This window comes from Leptodactylus fuscus, chromosome 3, assembly GCF_031893055.1.
Source record: "Leptodactylus fuscus isolate aLepFus1 chromosome 3, aLepFus1.hap2, whole genome shotgun sequence".
NCBI classification, from domain to species: Eukaryota; Metazoa; Chordata; class Amphibia; order Anura; family Leptodactylidae; genus Leptodactylus; species Leptodactylus fuscus.
The window spans coordinates 33125992-33138037 of NC_134267.1; the positions used below are offsets into that span (position 1 = coordinate 33125992).

At 40.0% G+C, this 12046-nt stretch overlaps 1 protein-coding gene across 1 annotated transcript in view; it reads left to right on the forward strand.

The window, feature by feature from the left end:
• MACROD2 (mono-ADP ribosylhydrolase 2) overlaps positions 1 to 12046 on the forward strand; it is a 1460592-nt gene that overhangs the window by 1154251 nt on the left and 294295 nt on the right. Inside the window, exon 8 of the mRNA XM_075267382.1 lies at positions 10185 to 10258. Within this exon, the coding sequence (XP_075123483.1) occupies positions 10185 to 10258 (74 nt within the window). The remainder of the gene's footprint in view (positions 1 to 10184; positions 10259 to 12046) is intronic.

Consider the following 12046-nt stretch of genomic DNA (forward strand, 5'->3'; position numbering starts at 1 on the left):
GCCATACCCTATGCCAAAAACCCCCCAACTTTCTTCAAGGCACCCTTTCTAAATAATTTTTACCAAAGGAGAAAAAAAGCCGTTATGAAGTAGTTTTTAGTGCAGTTTTTGAATTTACAGTTAAAAAGTGAAAATACATTTTGATTCCCTTGTAAAATGAGAAAATCTCACAAAAAAAAACACATAAAAATAGCATTTTTTCCAGTGCAATTTTGAGGTAGTCTGTGAATCCACACACAAAGCTACACCATCCTCGCCCAACCTCCATCCAGAACACATCAAAATTCATCTTTGCTATCACCCACCATAACCATGTTCTCTTACCCCCCCCCCCTCCTTCCCTCCTTAAATATGAGAATGGTCTCTGGCAGGCCTTATATAAATTATAATAGTCTCCAGTGGCCCATAGTATCATTATAATGGTCCATAGCAGCCCCTATACATGTTACAAAGGTCCACAATGCCTTCAATGATGGTTATACTGCTCCAAAGCGGACCCATGCATGTTATTATGGACCCCAGTGGCCCCTACACATCTTATAATGCTCCATAGTGACCATACACATGTTATAATGGTACTCAATAGTCCATAAACAGGTTTTAATGCTCCATATATGTTATAAAAGTCCACAGAAGCTCCTACACATAGTATAATACTCCACATTGACCCCCTACACAGTACTTGTGCCATAGAAATAAAAAGTGCTATGCTTGCCCATCTTTGCTTCCCCGGAGTATATGGCAGCTCTTCCCCTCTTGTCTCTGATTTGGTGCACTAAGTCTCCACAGAGGTTCATCGACATCACCATTGTATTCAATTCCTCAGGACGTAGATATAGTTGAATGAAGGCATATGGCGATATTCCCAGTAGAATATTACATATAAGGGAACTGCTGTCAGGGCGTGTAAATTTAACTGATCCCCAGTTTGGTTAACTCAACAGAAAATATCACAAAGGCTAGCAAAAGTCTTGAAAGGGTGCAACTCACACCTTCCCCATACTCCCCATGGATTGACTACACATAAGATAGTTATTGTATCCCTTCTAGAGATGAGCGAGTAGTATTCAATCGAGTAGGTATTCGATCGAATACTACGGTATTCGAAATACTCGTACTCGATCGAGTACCACTCACTATTCGAATGTAAAAGTTCGATGCAGAACCAGCATTGATTGGCCGAATGCTATACAGTCGGACAATCAATGCTGGTTCTTCTCTTACCTTTAGAAGTCTTCTCCGTGCAGTTTCCCCGCGGCGTCTTCCGGCTCTTCATTCACTCTGTCAGGCATCGGGCCTGGGCAGAGCCGACTGTGCATGTCTGCTTGTAGTTCGGGCATGCACAGTCGGCTCTGCCCAGGCCCGATACCTGGTAGAGTGAATTCACAGCCGGAAGATGCCGCGGGGACACTGCAAGGAGAAGACTTCTCGGAGGATCCAGCCCGACCATTACTCGTGGACTTGGTAAGTATAATTTGATTGAATGTTGCCTACCCCTGAAACGAGCATTTTCCCCCCATAGACTATAACAGGGTTCAATATTCGATTCGAGTAGTCGAAACAAATATCGAACCTCGAACATTTTACTGTTCGCTCATCTCTAATCCCTTCATGTTAACTTATACAAAGATCTTGTTGCTTTAAGAAAACTTCCTAATTTGCTTTACTCCTATCATGATACGTCCAGCCAGGAAGGAAAAGTAGGGACACATCTGTAGGACTGAAAAGGAGAAAAAAAAAGCAAATATAATTTTTTTCTTTGCTCGAGATAAACACTACACAGGAGATACCGGGATGGATTAACTGAAGCTGAAAATGAGCTTTATATCTACATATCATATATTATACAGGTTGTATCATTGTCTTGCCAAGAAAGATTGCGCCATAACATGTGTTCGATATTATTTTTGGCAGGACATCTAACCACTTTGTGAAGTTCACTACCTCAAAGCATTTCACAGAATGAAACAAATGGTGGGAGATAAAAATTCTCAACTGATACGCCAGGAATCTTCCTGACAATAAGAGCTGCTTTAGAACTTACACTCATCATGAGTATCTGCCACAATATAAATCAGCTACAAGATAACGTTAGAATAAAAAAAAAACTGCATTACATGATTACATTTCCCAGACGGCAATTTATATAAGATATATATTATTTTAGCATGTAGTGTTTTATGAAGTCAAGTTTAGCTGAGGTTACTCGCAAAAGGATTGCTTGAAATGAATAGTCTTCTGGTGCCTGTCCAGACAGATAAGGCAGATATGAAAGTAAGAAACTGATTTTTTTTTTTTTTTTTTGTAATAACTACATAAATACCACATATTATAAAAACACCACATCTAAAAATACTGCTATAGTTTGACATTAGTAGCAAAAAACACTGCATGCACACCATACTAAATAAATCATAAAATAGCATGCGCAAGAATTGCACAACTTCTTGTCCAGAAGTACCAGAACCAGAAACAGCACAATGATACACAGTGTGTGGGTAGTAACAATGGCGCGGGCCCAACCAGTCGGAGACAAGGACACGATGTCTGGTACAAACAGGTTTATTTGGAAAAACAGCAAAAATAAATAAACTATCATGTCAGGCACAGATTAAACAAAATAAAATACAGCCTTAAATTCAGACAAAATTGGAAACAAAACCCTGCTCGTCCGAGCACTAACTAAACAGTAAAAAACTAACTATACATGTGGTTAACTGCCAACCACGCAAACAAAACAAAGTAGCACACAGTACAGTCTCGCCAGACTCTGTGTGAGGACAGACTCAGACGCATCCTCTCGCTCCCAGGATCTGCCCTGAAGTGCAGGCTCTGCAGCCGTTTATGACCCAGTAAAGAGCCTATGACCCTATGAACCTATGACTGAAGCCTATTCAAGACCTGCCCTGGACCACACATAAGTTAGTAATCTGGGGGAGATATACCGAGACTCCAACACACTGCCTGTCACCTTCTCACAAGTGTAAAAATAAGTCAACAGTATTGACATTAAGAAACTTCACAATCCAACACATGGAACCACAAAGAACACATGCTGAAACATCATCACAGGAAACCTGCATGATACCTGGTAGAATAACTGCAGGGGCTCGAGACGTGGCAGTAAAGGGCCAGCAGGGGATCGGTACAATATTACTCACTTTGCTATTTTATAACAACCCCTTTGATTCATTGGTAAGAGAAGACAACCTTTACAACCATCACAGCAAGAGTCTAATACCATTGTACCCAGGTATGCCAACAACTTGGGTATTTGTAAGTACCATGGTTGCTTTGCCACTACTTGACCTTATTTTTGTTACACCAGCCATTATAATAGGTTTAGTTGTTCTAGTTTTAATTCATGGTGTTTCTTCGTTTTGCATATCCATTTACATATTGCATATTTATATATAAAAGTTATGTTTTAGATTTACCTTGGTTCTCTGTGATCGTAGATGATCTTTAGAATCAAAATATGAACACAATATATTCCACCATACCTTTCTACATTATCTTACAATCTTGTGTTGGATTTAGGTGCCGGATTAGCAGACTCATTGGATTATTGGATGTTGGATTAAAGAGATTTTACTGTATATAAAACCGACTCTAAATATGATCCTAAAATCCTCTTCTATTTTATCTCTATCATATTCTGTTACATTATTAATCAAACTAAAAGACCGCAGTATTAAAAAAGCAGCTGCAAACTTTTTCCTTAATACTCGGTGCGGAGAGAGTAAAAGAATCCACAATTTATTTCCTGTCTTCTTGCTATTTCTAGAATTAATGTCTTTGGGTTAGTTGCAGATTGCAACATTTAGCCAAAAATAACTTTATGTGCATCTTGGGACTTATTAAGCCTATTTATCTTCGACTCAAAGTTCTCTGAAGCATCAAATTAAATACTACTTGTTGTTCATATCTTTAATTAAACATAAAATGTCCCTGCGAGGACGGTTTTTAATGTATAAGGAATAAAATAGTAAAGCCCCAATACAGCCGAGATATTCATTGTACTCGTGTGTAGCGCTATTATGCAATACAATACGTTATAGGATTAATTCCTAAGGAAAACATGTCCGTATAAAGGACTGGAAAATCAATGTAATTATTACCACATTGACGTGGAAACTAATCTGTCCACTGCTTGGAATCATCTTGTTTTTCATGAATTTTTCATGTTGACAAATTAGACTGTCTCCGGTCCTGTGTGGCCCAGTTTTCTAAGGACATGAAATGCGTTGTTGACTCACTTTTCATAAATTGTAAGAAAATATCAACCAGATTGGAGAAGAATTCCCATAGAAAATGTATCTCATTTACCTAGTCGAAGGAGATGTTCCATTTTGGACCTGACCATATGCCCTATAAGACCATGGGGAGGTCACATAGACAAGAGAAAGTAACCTGCTTGTAATTGTCATCTATGAGCAAGAGTAGAGAGCCTTTGTGTTTTTTTGGAAAGATTAAACCTATATAGTTAAGACCTTTCATGGTGGTGTCATGGCCACTTGGTTTCCTCTTTAACCCTTAAGTACTACCATGGTATCTATCATATTGATATGTGTATGGTAGTGGTGTATAATAGACACCATGATAATACTTGATGGTTAATATATCATTAACCTGTCCAAAAATTAACCCATTTTGGGAGGAAGTTCGAAGTGAAATCAATATCCTATGACATAAAGACAATGGGAAAAATTAATGAAAACCAGTGTTGAATGAATACTCAAAATGAGACATATGTCTGCATAGAAGTTTATGCCATCGTTTGCGTAGATTTGGGTATTGTGTCCATACCATTTTTGTGACACAAATGATTATAAATGTGACCATGGCCTTGCTCCCCCACTGGGTCGATCCCCCTGTGGGCGCTGCATTGCAGTGGGTATGGTCATTGGGTAGAGATCCAATATATAGACATCGCTATGAAGTGGCGAGTGGGCTTATGCACCTCGACCAATATGTATACTAAGAACCTCGTGTTCATTTTTGTAGAATTTGCTGAAAATCATCATATCAATGTATAATATTAGGATGTGCGGTACATATATTTTTTCTCCATAAGTGTAATTTTTTTAATTCTGTTTTTAGCATGATTATGTAGCGGCCATCTTACCTAAGCTTTTGCCTCGATCTGTTAACATTTAGTGATAAACCCTCATAAATCATGGCCTTAGCAACAATAGTATGGAGCTGACTCATTGAGGTCTATGAGAGAGTTTTCTAGACATGTTCTGTGGAGAAGGCGAGTTAGATACGTTGTAACAGTGGATATAATGATGGGCCACTATCCTCTATAGCAGGGGTGCCCAATACATCGATCGCGATCTACCGGTCGATCGTAAAGGACGTATGGGTCGATTGAGGGATGCAGCCAGGGATTCCCGGTGTCTACTTGTTCACAGTGCAGACTGAGAGTCGACTCTCAGCCTGCGCTGTGAACAAGCACTCTGGACACTTGCAGGCCGGGCAGAAGCAGCTCCGGGGGATGACGCGCTCTTAGGGATGCAGGGAGCCGGGGTGCTGCTTCTTCACAGCACAGGCTGAGATTCATCTCCGGACACTGGCAGGCCGGGCTGCCGCAGCCCCAGCCTGCCAGTGTTCAGAGATAACTCTCAGCCTGCACTGTGAACAAGCAGACAGCGGGGATCCCTGGGCGGCCACAGAACGCCGCTGTCTCCTGCTCTCACACTCTGCCCGACCCTGCCCACGGACACGCCCCTGCCCACCCCATCCCCACCCGCAGGCCCACCCCGACCCTGCCCACACGAAGTGGGTAGTAGATCTTTTGCCTTGGTCAGTTTATAAAGTAGCTCACATGCTGAAAAAGTGTGAGCACCCATGCTCTATAGAAATCTGCCTGTCTTGTTTGTGATGTGAATAAGGTGACTACGGCAATGATAACCTCTACAAAAACGGCAAGTGTCAGGCTATTATTAGGCTTAATAGCCAGAGTGAAGTAATTTTTAAACAGTCACTAGGAAAATTAAAAATAAAATCCTCAAAATTTCTTCATTTACACCTTTGTTTTAAAAAAAACAAAACAACAAAACAGGACAGTTATAGTGACACATTCCCTTTAAGTTCTGCATGATCTCATAGATTGTATGAAAGGTGGATTTCTAAACCAAGTAAACTTTTTTTTTTCTGTAAGAGCAAAAGGGCCTGTAACTTTCTTCTATAGGACTGTTATGGTGTTTTTATTTAATGACCTTTATAAGTGGTCACAGGTCATCCATTAGAGACACCGTACAATGAATGAGTTTGTTGGACTGCTCTTTGTTAAATTGTTACATCTAACAAATGTATCTGTTCTGTTTGTTTGTTAACTTGCACAGTATTGTTGGAGGAACCATGAATCTTTTATGACCCTTACTATTAACACTGTTTGATGCTTTTTTCCTAATCTTATTAAATTGGTTACTACATAAAGATAAAAAACAGCACAGCCGGCAATATCTCAACGAGAAACCACAACCTACAGATTGTAGAAAATATAGATAATTTATGAACTGTAAGGAACAAGATGTGGGTGTGCGGAAGGGTTCATTTTGGAAATTTGAATCTAATTTTCTGTCTTGCCTGAAGTATACAATTTCTTTGAAGTAAAATTTCATATGAGGCTTATTATGTCAAGTAGACAATGTACAATTCCAATATACCTTCTAAATGTAGACAAAACAAGATAACCCTGATTCAGCTCAGAAGTTTCAGCCCAGTTTCTCTTAAAAGAATGTATCTCATAGATTTATATTAAAACCAGATAGTGATACATATTCTTTTTTCCTATTTTGATTTCATTTTCTGACTTGTAGATTTAAAAAAAATTATATTTATTGTATGTGATTGTAGGGTAATGGGCAGCCATCTTGTCGGAGCCCATTTGTTGTGTGTCTAATGAAGACTCATTGATATCTGTTGGAAAGTGTTGTGGGCATGCTCTGTGACCAGTACGAATCCCAAACCCACTTTGCAGTAAAAAAACATGGTGCAGTTTTATAAATTGCAGCATGGCAATCATACCAGCGGCTTCCCTGTAGGTATAATTGAACCATACAGTCCACAGAGGAAACCTCTGCAAGCTTTTTGTCCAAAGCACTGCAGGAAGAACCACTTTTAAGCAGGGAATGCAATAAAATAAAAAAATAAAAACCTGAATACTGATATGCTATATTCTCCACCACTACAGTACCTCTGCACTCCTGGTGCCACCAGTTTTGGTTAGCAATTCCTCAAGTGACCGCTGCAACCAATCACTTTGGCATCAGCGTCCGACTGAAATCATGGACAAAAAAGTCCTGCAAGCCCCACTTTTTAGTTCGGCAATGTCAGTGAGAGAATAACAGCTATCCAACGGATAGTTGATAGTGGAAGTAGGCCATTCCTACTTGACTGCTGAAACCAGTCATTGACTGTAGTGGTCACGTACAGGTTGTCAGCATGTCATCACTGTGGGGCTCCTAACAAAGACCAATGGAACCAGTGGAGCAGTGATACTGGAACAGTGGAGGATGTACCATGTCCGTGCTGCTTACACTGTCTACCAATAAGTATTTGGACACCCAGTAAAGTTCGGCGGAGGTGGAGTTATGGTCTGGGGGTGTTTCTCCTGGTATGGACTGGAACCCTTCGCACCAGTTCATGGTAAACTCAATTCTGACGCCTATTGCACTATTTTAGATAACCGTGTGCTTCCTACATTATGGCGGTTCTATGGGTTGAACCAATGTTACTTGCAGGATGACAACGCCAGCTGCCATGTAGCGAGGTCTACCATGGCTTGGTACAGTGACAACCAGGTTAACCGACTGGACTGGCCTGCCCAGAGCCCAGATTGGAACCCTATCGAGCACCTCTGGGACGAATTGGATCGCTGAACTAAGGGGTGCAGCAGCCAACCAAAATCGGTGAAAGAACTTACCTGTCGTCTTCAAGCCGAATGGAATAAAATACCACTAGCTGTCATACAAGGACTTGTGGAAAGCATGCCTCAGGGCTTGAGGTGGTAATTTGCCACTCGTGACGCTCAGACCACAGGTGTCCAAATACTTATTGGTATACAGTGTATTCTTAAGTCCTAGACGACTTCTCTAAGCTTCATTCACATCTGCATCAGCGCCCGACTGAAATCATGGACAAAAAAGTCCTGCAAGCCCCACTTTTTAGTTTGGCAAAATAACAGCTATCCAACAGACCCCATTCTAGTTAGCGGGGTCCCTCGGGATCCATTGCTATCCTTTACTAGACAGATCCATTTTGATGTTATCTATTTTCTGATCCTGGCAATATTTTTTTGTCGGGGGCAATGACTATGTGAATGGGGGTCAAGAGGCGATTTTGTGTCATCATTTTTAATATCCTAAAACAATTCTGGGAAGTTGCTCTCATGTTGGCGGAGCAGACACCCGGCGCTCGGAATGAACTGCTGACTTAACTTCATAAGCATCTCGCTCATCTATTGCTGACACGTGAAAATGATTTCATTCTGTTACATGACAGCTGTTCAGTAACAATCCTTCAGAATAAACATTGCTATAGGCTTTTATTTGCCTCTTAATAAGTGCCTGGCAGCTGTTATTAGATATTAGGCCTCGGTGGCTATATAGTCTCATTTACGCTCTTGCGATCTGTTTTATGCGTTATCCATAGTATTGTTCTTCAGGTGTCGCTTTTACTGTGTTAGTATTTGCTTGTGACTAGAAAGTGACCCAGAAGCATTAAGTATTTATGATGTCTCTTATCTTGTTATTTCTCATTACTCCATACAAGGATTAAGCTATTTAAGTATGACGCCCCGCAGGGCCCGAGAACCACAGGCTGTGTATTACTAACTTAGGTCTCGGCAAGAAATATTGCATTTATGACTTCAAGAGATTTCTCAGACCACAGGGGTTTTTAAATTCCAATCTAAACTTTTTGTGAAGGGTCTTTAGGCCGGATCATACGCCTGCAAATATTTTTGTAAATGTTTAGCCCCGCTCCTGAGATTTTTTGAATCCCTGGTCCCGTATCGCATATAGTAGTGTAATGAAGGTCTAGATCACTCACTTGCCACTTCCTTCTTGTTCTTTAGCTTTTGAAGGGATTCCCTACCGCTCATACGAACCTGCCGATTCACACACCAGCCACGTACCAGGTTTCTATGTAAGGCCCGGTTCACATCTGCATTCGGTGTTCCATTTGGTACCCCCCAAATGGAATACCGAATATATTAAAAAGCGGTGAGCAATGAAAGCACACGGACCCCATAGACTATAATGGGGTCCATGTGTTTTCCGCACGATCAAATCACAAAGTAGCCTCTCATAGACCTACATAGTACTGTAAAAGTGACTTCCAGCTGGTGTTTGATACTTCAGGTAAGTCTCACGATCACTAAACCAACTGGGGTACAGAAAGGATGCACATGGTGAGGGATCTTACCCTTGTCCTTTAAGCAAAGTATCCAGTTCTATCCAACCACCAGAGCTAATAACCTATATCCACTGGATTAGTGGATGTCCAACTGAGAACCCTAGGAATATATACAAGGGGAACAAAGTCCCCCTCCCTTCACCAGCACGATTGAGATAAAGAACAGTTTCATCATTCCCATGTACTCTTAGCAGGAAAAGTGCACACGATCCAAGGTTATCCCATGATATATATGGGATCAACCGTGTGAATGCTGGCTTAAAATACTATAAATTGCATATATCAATGGCTAGTGTACAAGTCTTGCCAGAATCTTTGCAAGGTTATTCCTTGTAGCCATCCACGCAAGAACGTTGGCGACAGTTTGAAGAATTGCAAGGTAACGTTCCAGTATAATTAATGCAGACATAAGTGTTTTAGCCATTTCCAGCATGAAATATGGACGTCCCCTACTGTAACATCTGCTGCTGGTTCAGCCACTCCCTTCCTTGGAGCTCACATACTGTAGGTGACCTAAATAAATAAGTGAAGGAAAATCGGCTTTCATGCATTAAACTTTATATCCTTCAAGGAGTGTTTACGGCAAAGACTAAAGTAGGACAAACGTCCGAGACCGCAAAAAAATGGATTTCAAGTTTAACAATCGAATTAGACATGCTTTATTATGCAGAAAACTACAAACTCAGACCATCCAACCTAAAAATATCCATAGGAATTCCCGTATTCATTCTTCTGCTTATTTTTTGTTTTTTTTGTAGGATTTCCAAATGAGCCAGCGGCCATCATAGCTCTGACCACTGCCAAAGAATGGTTGAAGAAGAATCGGGAAGAGGTAGGCCAAGTCTTTTTATCCTGCTGCGTTTACTAGTAATGATATATTGTACACTAGTTGAAGTGGGGGGGTTGGTTGGTAAAATTTGCGCCAATTTTTATAAAATGACTCTCCAATGTGTCACAAATTTCAATGGCTGGATGTGGATTTGAGCCGTAATTTTGTGACCTTTCTCTTCAATGTTTGTGGAAAATCACATCTTCTTTTCTCTCCATTGTTTCAAATTTGGTTGAGTAGAAATATTGCAAAAAAAATGGCAACATTTGGTGTATTTTCCGATGAATTTGGGATAATTTTTTCAAATTGGGTTGGGTCAAAAGGGAAATCTCCCCTGGTCAAAAGGGATATATTGGATGGAAAGTGGGAGGATTCAAAAGTCAAATTCAGACCATGATGTATTGTTGAAGATTTATATGAAGGGGGGGGGGACGTATCATTTTGGGAATCTTTAAATTCCATTTTTCTGGAGTCTTGTGTAGTTTGAGCCATATTTATTTGTATTGAAATGATCCTGCACTTTCTGTAACACCCACTGACTGGAGTGAGATTGTGACAATTTTTGTGATTTTTTCAAAAGTTGCGGTTGATAAATTTGGGGTACACACAGCTAGACAGGCTAACAACGCCCAATTTCCCACCCATTTTTGAAGAGTGGAGGAAGCGGCACAGAAATCAACAAGTCACATACAGTATGAGCTCAAAAAGTCTACTTTGCAACTTTTACACTAGAATTCTAGAGTTCAGGATTTGATCAATTCCAAATTTCCACCCAAGTTTTTAATTAATATTTTTATTAATTTTACAGTATTACTTTTTTTAATTTTTATTATTACACACACTAATCCTTTCTGCCTTTTATTGAGCTATACTGTTATATACATCATGTTTATTCTCTCAGTGTAACATGATATACATGATATAAGCAGGCCCTGGATGAGATTTATGTTCTAGTAACGGAATACTCTGATTGCCTTAAAAAAATTCCTCTGTATCTTGTTGACTGATTGCAGATTCTTTCTTTTCCCATCTACTCTATCATACTTTGGAGCATGAATATATAACTAGTCGAGCAAAAAAGGAATTCTGAGTATATTTGCCTTTCTGCAATCCAATGCAACTTTTAGTGTCTTGAAGGAGTATTTCAGATCCTTTTTAATTTTTTATACAAAGGTTGCAGATGGCATGAGGTTCAGTGGTCAGCACTGTGGGATATGTGTGTGTTATACTGTATGAACAGTCAATGACTAACAGTTACCAACAGTTCTGTAAAATTCATTGGAAATAAAGGGGTTGTCCAGAATGAAAAGCTATTAAGTTTTAATTTCTGTATCAATTCCTTATGGTTTTCCAGATTTCCATTTACGGTCATTCTCATGTTTAAAAATCGATAAAAATCTGTTCAGGTCATGTGATACAGTCCATGGTCATGTGATACAGTCCATGGTCATGTGATGGACACACAGGTGCACAGCCCATAGTAGTCACAGCACAGTAATCAGGCATCTGCCTATAATGAACTGTGCACCTGTGTGTCCATCATATGACCATGGACTGTATGTCACATGACTATTTACTGAATCTCACATGATCATGGACTGCATATCACATGACTATGGACTGTATATCACATGACTATGGACTGTATATCACATGACTATGGACTGTATATCACATGACTATGGACTGTATATCACATGACCATGGACAGATTTTTATACACTAGAAGTAAACCATGAATGACAACAAGCCGAAATCTAGAAAACCGTGAGAAATTGATACAGAAAGTAT